Here is a 12,383-nt window from a genome sequence, read left to right on the forward strand (position 1 = left end):
CCTGTCTAGCCAAATTGTCAGTTCAATCATCTTGCTTTCTTTGTCACTGATTTTCCCAAAGTGCCTGAGGAACTCACAATGTATTATCTTAATTTGGAATATTTCTTTCCTAATGCAATTGCAAGCACATTAGCAAAGACAGCTTCTACATATCTGAAAAAGCAGGGTTTAGTAGACAATGAAAAGGAAAGCATGTGCCAAATGATGGAAAGTGGAATAAGTAATGAAAATGCACATTAATAAAACTGAGCAGCTGAACAAAATGCCATCATTCTTAGCCGAAGATTGTGATCAAAGAAACTGTTAAATGGACAATAGTAAAATTGTTAAAACTGACTCTGTGGGATCTTGCGGCACTGCAGACAAGCTCACTTCAAAAGGGTTGGTACAGACACAGCATCAGGCTTTCAAAAACAGCCTCCAGTATCCCAGAAGCCGACACTTTCTCAGCTGTTACCTCCTAGGCCCTCAGCCCTCCAACCTCTACAGGGGCACCTTAGGAAGGAAATGGTTTCATGTGGAGTTCCTAGCTGCAAAAGTAATGAAAAGATTCATTTGTTTTTGCGCAAGAATGATACCTCTCTCTTTGTGCAACTCCAGCACCCATCTTTCAGAGATGATTGTGGTGGATGCTTCTCTGGGTGCTTCATAGTAGACCTTGCATAGACTTAACACATCTGTAAGACTCTTAATGTTTAACTTTTGTAGCATTTATATGTAATTCATTAATTCTTCAGTGTTTAGTGCAGCTTCAGAAGCATTTATCATACGACGACCTGTTTTGAGTCTATATGAAGGCTGAGGAGCAACATGAGCCATTTGCAGACTGCCTCTAGTACTGCAGATGAGAGGCAGGATCCAATATCTCAGGCAGTATTCCCAGAAGTTCATCCATCTGCATGGTGGTTCTTCTGACCATGGTCTGTTAAAATGTAGAAGACTGAATCATGAATAATTCAGGGCTTCACTCCAAAATAGATGATAATAACAAATCTCACAGCAGGATGTTCTCTGATCCATTTCTGCCTCAGTGTTTGATGCAATTTCTCCCTTGTTTAATAGAAAACGATTCAATGTAGAAGGAACTGCATTGCCTGGTTACTTACAGGTGAAGGCTGGGGTAGCTGGCACCAAGATTAATTTGTTTGTCACTAGACCAACTTGGAAGATGTGAATAATGTGTAAAAAATTCACATGATGGATTCAGTTCTTATTTTAGGGGAAGAGTATATACTTCACTTAATGGAAATGTCTTGAAGAAGTTGGTCTATTTGCAATAGACTATGTGGTGCCCTGAAAACCCGGCTCTGAGCCAGCAGAAGGTCATTTAAAACATTTGTTGCCGATCCTTCCATGTTACTTCTTGGAAGTTTTAAAGGCAGGTTTTTTTGGAAGTGTGTGCCAGTTGATAGCATATAATTTTTGATTGTTCATTAAGATGGTTATTAAGCATCTCAAAGTATAGACTTTCACTTTGTTTTCATGGTTATCAGTATGAAACATTCTCTTTGTAAAGTGCCTACTGTCCCAAGGCTAGTTTCATTTCAGCTGAGATTTCCTTGCATGAATCTCAAGCTCTTTTCTTCAAAGAAGGTTTTCATGGTGCAATTTTTCTCAAGTAATTCAATTTAAAACATTAATTTTTCTTCCATACTAACTTTTTTTTTAAAGAAAAAAAAGAGCATCGAAGATATAATCCATGTTCAAATACCTTGCTGTTGCTTAAATATCAAGGACAGCTTGCAGAATGAGGGTAAGGAATAAGCAATGTTTCTATTCACCATAAATGACAACAGATCCAGTGGCAGTGCTTTCCTGGAAAACCACAACTTCATCTATTAGGCTTAGACCTATATATATGTACATACATCTATTCAACTTGTGGAAGTCTGATGGCACATCTGAAATTACTGGATTTGGATCATTTCAGTGGGCAGAAGTTCACCAATTCTGTCTTTCCTCTGCAGCAGTCAACTGCATTCTTATTCTTCTTCCCATTTTCTTCTACTCATCCCTGAATGCCTTTCAAGGCAAAAATGGACAGAGCAGTGCTTCTTCCAGCTTACCCTTTCTTTGCAATAGCCTGTGCAAGAGGTAGAAGTGAGGGTTCCTTCACATTAAGGAATTCAGGGGCTGCGATTTTGCTGTTTCCCCCTAATCTTCAACTTCTTCAAATGCCAAAACCTTCTTCTCTCACTAAATGCATGACTGCTTCTGAGAATAATGTCAGTTCATGGTCAGCAAACCATGCAGATGGGAAAGCACGGAGGACTCTCCCCTTCTCTACTCAGTCCCCAGCCCTAAAATTTTGAGAGCCATTTTGTGACACTAGCAGCCATTCACATCTATCTCTCTTTATATATATTGCACCTGAGCTAAGTCAGTGGGATGGATATTTTTCTACCTGTGGACCTTATCTCAAGAGCTTTGAGCAGCTGTTACACGAGTCTCATAACCGGTGGGGTTTGAAGGGCTTTTCCTCTCTGTAGAACCGGGTTGTCAGAGAATGTAGCTAGTGGCACTGAGTTGCTGTGTGATGAATATACCTTAAGAGTTTGTTTGTCAGCAGTGTTGTGCCCCACCTCTCCCTGTCCCTAGCCTCCAAAAATTTTGGACTCAGCTAATACTAAATTACACTTTATAAATGAGTGAGTAAGAAAACAGCTTATCAGCAGGGAGTGTGTGCTTTGCTTTTGAAAATAATGAGTGGTTCAAGTTTATAAACTGTAGCTGTGGCTGACAAATCTTATAACCCTTCAATCTCAAATTATATTTGAGATTATATTATTTATAGCTTTCTTTTACTTTTTAATAGATTTTTTCTTTTTCTTTTCTTTCTTTCACTCAATACTCAGCAGGGTTTTCCCACTGCTGCATCATTCAGTGAGTGACAGGGAAAGGGTATGTTAATGTTAGAACAGTGCTTTGTGAGGGGGTTTTTTTATTGAAGGGAATTTAGGATGTGTATCCTGTCAGATCTATTTGAATAATTCCTAAAAGACTAGCAGGATTTGACCTTTGCTGCCAGTAATTATCATTGTCCTTGGTATTAACATAACAAATCTCTATTTGCATTTTTAAAATTTATTATAATTGTAATTTTTAAAAACGCAGATGATGGTATTTGCACCCAGAAGCATCAGTGAGAATTTCCTGAAAATAAAATTTATAGAATAAAACCTTCTTGAAATTACTTTTATGCAAAAAGATAATTATTCTTGTTCATTATTCAAACCACAAGGGCACACATCTTAGGGGCTTATAGCCATTTGATTCTTTTTATAGATTCAGCTATGTTTTACTTAAATCTACTGCTAGATTTTTATTCTTTTTTTTTGGAAATGCATTTTAATGATATCTGCTTTTCAATATACAAACTGTGCTTTGAAATATAAATGAGTTATGAACAAAGAAGTCTCACTAGACGTACTGTGTATGCTAAGGCAGGCCGTTAAGATGGATGACACGAAACAGATATGCCCACTTTTAGGAATATTTGCAATGGAAGTTCTCCAGAGATGGCTAATTTGATTGTGTTTTTGTGCAATAATTAGGAGGGAATTACGATAGTTCTTTCGACGCGGACAAGGGAGCGGGCACTATTGTCATTGCAAAGCCCCTGGATGCAGAGCAGAGGTCAATGTATAATATGACTGTGGAGGTCACCGATGGAACAAACATTGCCTCAACTCAGGTAGAATACCACATTCCTTTCTTGGCAAGTTATCCATTTGTTACTGGAATGTATATGCTATAAAAATTAATAATTTTTCCATTCAAGTGAAACCTCATCCTTTGAGACCACCAATAACTAATGGAGGGGATATTTTTCAGAGCCTTTCCATCTGGCTGTAAAGAATCGGCTGTTGAATGTTTCAAAGCGTGATTTCTCCTTTTGTTCTCTTCCTGCTCACATGAAAGTAATTTGCCTTCCTCCAGCTGAGGGAGTCCCTATCACAGGCAGCAAAGCCTAGATTTTGACAATTGTGTCGCCCCATAATGGTCCAAAATACAATAGTGCTTCCATGGTGTTGGGGAATATTGCTATTGATTGTGTTAAATGGAGTTTATACCTCTCATCCTCCAAAGACCCAAATGTGGGACACAGGATCAATTGTTCAGAACAGAAATTGTTCAGAGGCAAAACTTAAAATTCAAAGAATCCCTCCTTTAGTGTCACTGCCTACGAGTACATTGTCTTCTGTGAAACAGCCCCACTGAACCTTTTAAAACCAGGCTTGCTTATCAGGCTCGGTGCCTTTCATCTATTAAAAGTTGGGTCAGACAAACGTGAAGGGCTGGGGTAAAGCTGGCTCTGACACATCCTTGCAGGAGAGACCCTGACGCAGAGCCTGGGTATCTGTTCAGTGGGAACCAGTCTGGAACTGGGTCATGGCACAGGGACGGGCACTCTGAGGTCCAGGTGGCACCAGGAAGACTTCAAACAGCGAAATGCTTCGATATGAGGTGGAGTTGTGGGCTATGGATTACTCAGGGCCTGAAATTCTACATCTGAGTTACTCCCAAGGGGAAATGAAAAAGTCATAGGATTGTGGTGTTACTTGCTTCTTTATAATGCAGAAGGAAGACCTGAACATTTTTTATGTTTACATATATGCCTGCACACACAGATGCTTCTGTTGTACCTTGTCTTTTTGCTCAAATGCTTTGGATGTAAATCTGTATTCACTGAGCCACAACACCAGCTTTCCTAAGAAATTGTTAAATCATTGAGTGCTTTCTCAGTCTGAATTTCTGTTTACAACCAGCCCTAAAATATCTGATAATTTCTGCCCATAATCCACCTTGGTAAGAAAACATCAGTTTTCTTACCAAGTCAGGTGATAGGAAATGCACTGTTTTTCTCTGTTAGTTTCAGAATTAATTGCATCTCTGCTAAAAACATCCCTGACTTTAAGCTTGATTATATCTGGCCCATGTTCCCTTTTACGCCTTTCTCTGCTCAGTTTAGGAACTCTTTAAAAACCACTGTTTTCTCCCCAGGAAGGCACTCACAATACTCAAATCACCTCCCAGTCTTCCGGTAGACAAGCAAAGGAGAATGACTGACCTCTTTATGTTCCCTTTCCATAAGGCATTTTCTTCAACTCTTGAGTAGTCTTTTTGTTATGCTGTGTTTTTAAATCTTGACTACATTCTTAGTCCACATTTCAGATGGTGTTGAATGCCTAATGTTTATTTATTTTTTGTTTCTTGCAAACATTTCAGCCAAAAAAATATTAAAAAGCTTAGGGAATTTCAACCATGCTGGATAAAAGTAATTTCTCTTCTTATGGATGTTGCGTTCATTGTTTCTGCTGCTTTTGATTTAATAAATTGACCCACGTAACAGTCCTCAAAACCTATTTGGATGAAACGCCTACATTTTTAATTAAAACATATGGTAAAAACATATTTCAGTAAAGCTGTTGCATTCTAAAAGAGGCCTGAGCATTCTTTTTAACAGTGATGTGACCGATTTGGGAATGTAAGATAGTTTCAGGTTGCAATAGTACAGCAGGAATGATCACTGGTGGGTTCAGACCCTTCCTTCCCCCACCTTCTTCTCTCTGTGTGAATACTGTTTAATTATTTAATTGTGGCCAGGGTATCTGAGCATGTGTTTCTTTTGGTCTTCACAATAGAGATTTCAAAAGCGATTGTTATCTCAAAACTGCCAGAATTATGGCCTGCCTATTTATTGCTCCATTTTGCAAAGCTTTCCTACTGTATTTTTGGGTGTACTTTGGAGCATTTGGTTGCCTTCTTCATCTTAATTGCCTTTTAGAAAAATAATAAATAAATAAAAAGTAAAACTGATAGCTTTAATTAAAAAATGTCATGGAATAGGTCATCTACTGATGGCTCTCAGTGGCCTTATTCTGAGTTTTGGTAAAGCAACATTTTAAGAATTTTGTTCCGTGTACACAGTACCACTTACATTTTTAACTGTAGCTGCAGGAAGATACGGTCGAAGATGAAGCAAATAGAAAGCAATTTTGTAAATACATCCTTTTGAATGATGGTTTATTATGAAGCAGCTGATGATCACCATGTGCAATGGAACACTCTTGCTTTTTATTCCACCCCAGCTGTTTTCCTTTATCTCTTCCTGGCCTTTTGTCTGTTACACAGTTGAAGGTGGTAAAATACAGCATAAAAATGCCAAAGATTTTTGTTTGGGTAACATGATCCCTGGCATGGACTTGGTGAAGTTTCTTCAGCAATGTTCCTGCATGCCTTAAACTCCCATGAACTGTTCACTTCCTTCATGCCTTCCTGTGCACATGGTTCATTACTGTACTATGAGAGGAAGGAAAGCATTTTGATTTAAAAGTTGCATCTGTTGTAATAATGGTTTCACTGTTATGAAAAGAGGCAAAAAGAACATACGGAGTATTAACAAAAAAAAAGTTACAAACTTTCTGTGTAACCAAAAGCCATGTTTTGGGCATGATCAAGGTTTCCAAAAGAAATACAGTCTCCAAAGTGAACACCAAAGTGCCAGGACTTGTTGAGCCACTGCCACTCACCATGCTGCCCATCCACCTGAGCCTGAACCATCCAGGCAGCAGTTGGGATGAGAAGGGATGGAGAAGGCAAAATACGAAGAAATGTTGACTTGTTTGATTTATATATTTGAAGTGTGGGTATAAAACTTCAGTCACAGTAATTAACTTCTAGGATGGCTAAGTCTCCTGACTTAGCCAGGGAGAGCTTTTGCTTTTTCCCTTTCTTTTATCCATCATTGCTTGAGGCCACACAATCATTTATTAAAGGCTGAAGGCATACGTTTGCTCTAAATTCCCACGAAACACAATTCCTGCAGCTGCCAGGCGAGCTGTTTGCCTTGCAGAGGGATCAGGGCTTCTGTATCCTGTGTGCTGGGGAGAGAGCCAGGACAGCAGCTCTGTGCAGTGACTCTGCTCCTTGCCACAGCCATCACCTCCCTTTGGGCTGCAAAGGGGTCTTGTGCCCTTGCTTGAGCACAGAGAGGTCTCTCCCAACAAGGAATCATTATAATGGCATCTAAATGCCTACTTCTGCCACAATTTTGACTAACTGAGTGTGCAACATTAGGAATTCTCCTGGTCAGGAGTCAGGTTTATCCCAAACCCCTTTTTTTTACTGAACAACTCAGATCTTTTACATACAAGCACAGCAGAGGAATAGAATAGCATTTATTTATTTATTTGTAGTGCATACTCGCGAGTTTTGCTAAAATACCCACAGGAGCAGAGTACAGGGGTAATCATTGAACTATCATGTAAGTTATTATAACATTTCACTGTTATTGAGAATGTTGTCCTAGCAGATAATTACGTTTTTCTAACAACCTCTGGAGTGATGTTACTATGTGAAAAATATGGTTTTACTCCTTGCTTATTTTCCTACCTTCTCCTTCTTTCTCATCATCCTAACTTCTGTAGAAAAGATGTGCTAGAGCACGAAGGCTGTTGCTTCCAATCTAGGAGACAAAAAGAGCCTCTGTTTCACTTGTTGCAAAACCACCTATTTCCCTGCAGAGTGGGCACTCAGAGGGTAACATGCAATTCCCTCTGAAAAGCTTTTGCAGATCAATACATGTTCGCTTACAATACCTTCTGCTGGAGCCAACCAGACTGGAAGAGCAGACAGAAGAAGTTACTGCTCCATGACCCTTTCTGTCTCTCCCTGCAGAAGGTTTTGGACTTGCATTTGTTCTTGTGCTGAGGATTGACTTTAAACTCTGAGTTTCTGTCTCACCTTTCAGAGATCACCTTTTATTTACAACATTTTCTTAAGAGGAGCTGATCAGCCACCCTGAGTGCAGGTGGTTCTCTTTAAATGAATGGTGAAAAGCTCTTCTTAGAGGACCATGGCCAAAATGTAGAGCAGACATTAGAGCCTGCCAGAAGTAGTTCTGGGCTGTGGATTCTTCTAGGGCAGAAAAAGAGACATGGGGATTCAATTCAGTTTTTCACTTTTGCTCTGTTGAACATTTCCTCCAAACTATAATGTGTCCAATCCTTAATTTTTTTTTTTCTATCACATCCAGCAATCTCAGCACTGCATTGAAGCAAAGATTTTTTCCTTCAATTTTAACATAACACAAAGAACGCAGTAAAGTATAAATAACTGGCCACTGAGGCTGGTAGGGAAACTTAATTTTTGTGTTAAGGTTGGGATTTGGAGGAAAGAAAAACTTGTCAGGGAGTAGAAAATAAAGCTATGTGGTAACACTATTGAAAGCAGTATTAAATCAAAATAGGTTTCAAAACCTGTACAGAATTGTAACCTGAGTTTAAATAATTCAGGCACTTAATAGGTTGTACTACAACACTGTGCCCAGACCAAGCAATTAGCCAAGCAGATTCTTCCAGCTTCAAATGTCTGTAAAGCAGCTGCTGGCATTTACCCAGTTTTCACTCAAATACGTCTGTGCCTAAACCAAAGGTATTTGTTATGGGCAACATTAAAAACAGCTTTGGAGAGACTTCCTGCATTAGGTTTTGTCCTGCTTTGGTTTGATTGTATTTCTCTAGGCCTTTCACTTACCATTTTGAGTACAAAGTCTTTGCTAATGCTCTGAGTGTTACTTTGCCTAATTTGTAATCTTGGAGGCCCATGATTCCTTTATTTGAAACTTGCTTTAACTGTGGGAAATAGGAAGTGAGCAGGGAAAAGCAAGTCTTTTATAGCGAAGCGCTTGTTCAGACTATAAATTAGACTCCACACAATGGACGCAGAAGGAGGCAAGCCTGCCTTTCTGAAGCCCACAATGCTCTGGAAAAGATACGGGCTTTCAAGAAGAACCAGGCAGAGGCTGGTTTGCTGCATGTTTGCTTTATGAGCGTGGAAAAAAGACTTGCAACTAATGTTTGTCAATGAAGAGTAGTTCGGTCAGTAATCTTGAACAGTCCTCAGCGAAGAGGAATCCCTGCTTAGCAGCCAACAAATAGTAAACATTTCCATTCGTCACCTTTTGGAGATGTGTTGGGAAACTTTTAAAGCCTGGCTTTGATTCCACACAATGGGTATTGTCACAGCTTAACACCCCAGGCATCTATGCAGTAATAAAGGATATTTATGCCACACAGCTCATTCTTGCCATACCTTCCATTTGGAAATAAATATGGAGAAAATATTAAATTACACAGACACTGGGAGTCTTTGAGTCACTTCAGTAGTATAACACTTGATTTGAGGTGAAAGATGTGCTACCAGCTGGATAAAGCATAATACTTCAGGGACTCTTCTGCTGACCCTTTTGAAGTCAATAGGAAATTTGCCAGTAGAACCAATACTTTATGCCTAAAGTTGGCAGCCATTACATGAATTTGAGAAACTTTCCTCATATTAACAATCTGGCAGCACTCAGTTTACTCAACTTCACGTATGTTTGTAGGATCAGGTTTTCTATGAACCTGGTGTTCATGTCAGTGTCACATTTTCCTTTATTGAAGAAAAGGGTCCCTCTTTTCAAGTAACATCTTACGAGAAGTTATCCTGCTTGAGCAGGAAATCTGCATAAGAAGGATGGCGTTTTAAAGTGACCTAATAAAAGGGATGTGGCTCAAATAAAACACCTTCCCCAGCTTTACCACTGCCCTTCACCCACGGTTTTGGTAACCTTGCTGCAAGGCATTGTTTTCTTGGGCAAAATATGGGGACAACAGTCACTTGCTCTATAAAAATGTAAGAACTCAGGGACTAGTACCTATTTAAAATGGGACTTAAACTCTATTTTCTTTTACCTGGTTTTGTTTCAAGTACCTCCCAAGATAGTTCAATTTTTAAGAAGATTAAAGAGTTCCGTGGATAGGTTTAACAGAGCTCTGTATAATCAGTATTCCCATATATAACCTAACTTTCTTTTGTTGCAAGGAAAATACACTCCCCTCTATTAAAGGAGAGAAATGTTAAAATTACATTTGACTCTCGGGAATTTTGAGGGACAGCTGACAAAAATTAGAAATGCTCTTAACTGCTTAAATAGAAGAAATTGTGAATTAATAATGACTTCTTTATTCATTAGCATCTCTAACCCACCGTCTTCCATCTCCAGATGGAAGTGGCTGTTGAAGTGCAAAGTATGTAATAAATAATGTGTATTTCAATGTGGATCACTTGACAAATCATTAAAATACTGTCATCTCTAGGGAGGAAGATGCCTGCCACTTAAATAGGCACTTAATCAGTTTTACAGTAGATGTAAAGTGAAAGAGAGAAAACGAAAAAAAAGGAAAAATAAGTTTTTTTCTGGCAATGATCAAAGCAATTTTAAGTGCATAGCTCCCTGTAAGTTTGATGATCGCAGTGAATGAGGTCCTCAATTTTTTTATCTTTTCCCCTCTCCATGCCTTGCACTCCCCAAGCACGATCATGTCCGTAAGTGTGTCATGGCAATACCTTACACCTTTTTCAGTGGGAAGAAACTCTGCTCTGTGAATCTGTGCTGTAATTTCCACAGTCTCATGGGTTACCCTTGGTCTCTGATGCTGATCCAGTGCCACCCTGTGTAGTTTGTGCAGTCTAGTGAAGGCAAAAATCATGAAGCCATGGTTTGGACAGTCATAGTGCAAGCTTTGGGATGGATAAACCTTTATGCCCTCCTCTGCTTTCTCAGTTTGCCAGTGATCCCAAAATGCATTAGATGTTATAGGAAGTGAATCCCTGCTCTGGGGTGATTATATACCATGCAGACAACATAGCATGTCACTTCTGTAACAGTACTTTTAAGAAACATTAGTGTGCTTCTGTGAATTTATTTTTTTGCCTTCCAGAACAGTTTCAGCTTCCACACCCCAATTTTAAAAATAAATTCACAGATACAGGCCTGTCCCTCACATGGAAGCATACTTGTTCAAGGTAGGCTGTGCTCTACTAGCATCAGCAGAGTAAAACCCTCTTGGTGTTTTCAATCCATTTGAAAAGTTTTTACTTCTCTGTTGGGATGTCTAAAATGATACATGAGAAAGTTTTTGGCCATGAAGTAAAAGAAAAATAAATTATATGTGTTAACAGTGCAGCAGTAAAATAATCCAGTCATGTTACAGTGGTACCTGTCAAGGACCGAGTATCAAAACTGCTCAAGAAAGATATCTATAAGTATTAAACACTGATTATCCCCAACTACTATTGCTTCTTTGTCTCTTCCTTACACTAAAAAATGTGGTTCAGCACTGGCTGTGTATCCCATTAGATTAGAGGTCCAGTCTTTAATCTTCTCCTCAGGCTTTCTTTCATATGTTACAACTAGTTTCTTCAGATATTTTTAAGATGTAGGTTTGGGTTTCTTTTTGTCCTCAGTCAGATCAGAAACATGCCTTGATATATTATAGCAACAATAAAAGTATAAAAAGCTAAGTAACTCTTCATCATTATTATAGGCCCAGCAATGTGTATTTCCCCCAGTTTTATTGCTATCTGTCCAAGACTGAAGCATAACTTAATATAGGCTTCGCCCTGCTTCGCTCTGGCGTGCCGTAATCTGGTGAAAATGAAATTGTATGGAATGCAAGTCTTATGCCATTTAACTTACAGAGCATTTTATTTCAGCTGTCTTTTAAACAGTTCCCAGGCTAGTTCATTACAACTGCTTCTTACAACTGCTCATGTTCCTCCTGGTAATGTATTCTGCAAACCCTTCCGCATATCATGGAAATCTAAAGTTTCATTTCTCTCTGAGGCCAACATCTGTTTGTGCAATATTGCAGTAAAAGTATAGCTGTATTTTTCTTCTGTGTCTCGGTTTTGAAAGACAGGTGTCTGCTAAGGAAGGCAGAGGCCCCCCTTGAAGTGGCAGATATAACCCCTTTTCCCTCCAAGTTATTATATTTTGAAATCAAGAGCCTTTAGGCGAAGATGTGGGAAATAGGAATAACAGTTCTTTACTATATATATATATATATGTATATAACCAGTCAAACAAAACAACAACAACTATGGCAGTAACAGCAATCACAAACCCAGTGCCAGCCTTCTCGGCTGTCAGGCTATTTCCCCTCGGGTGCAGTTCCGCTCGCAGCCGGCAGGGGCGCTGGCGGCTCCCGGTGAGCAGGGCAGGTGCGATGGTTCCCCCGCGGCTGCAGGGGGCGCTCCGGAGCGAGCTCGGGAAACCCGCGGCTCTGGTGCCCTGGGATCCCGGGAAGGGATGGAACAAAGGCTTCACAAACCGCTGGGCAGTTGATCCCGGGCTCTCAGGGACAGCAGGCTGGAACGGCAGGGACGAACGCAAATCCCGGGTGGCAGACGAGATGTATCCAGATGGGAAAAACCCACGGAGGCCCAGGCAGGCAGGGCGAGCAGGGCTACAGCGTAGCGAAAGCTCGAAGCAGCAGCGGAGCAGGGCAGCCACAGCTCGGTCTCCAGCAGGGCAGGGAAAACGGCTTTTGGGGTCC

General features: G+C 39.9%; 1 protein-coding gene across 11 annotated transcripts in view; it reads left to right on the forward strand.

Moving 5' to 3' along the window:
* Positions 1-12,383, forward strand: part of FAT3 (FAT atypical cadherin 3) — a 408,107-nt gene that overhangs the window by 297,995 nt on the left and 97,729 nt on the right. For all 11 annotated transcript variants that reach the window (XM_032099136.1, XM_032099146.1, XM_032099135.1 and 8 more), the window contains one exon: positions 3,555-3,694. In XM_032099136.1, the coding sequence (XP_031955027.1) occupies positions 3,555-3,694 (140 nt within the window). The remainder of the gene's footprint in view (positions 1-3,554; positions 3,695-12,383) is intronic.

Source organism: Corvus moneduloides, chromosome 2 (assembly GCF_009650955.1).
Source record: "Corvus moneduloides isolate bCorMon1 chromosome 2, bCorMon1.pri, whole genome shotgun sequence".
In the NCBI taxonomy this organism is placed as follows: Eukaryota; Metazoa; Chordata; class Aves; order Passeriformes; family Corvidae; genus Corvus; species Corvus moneduloides.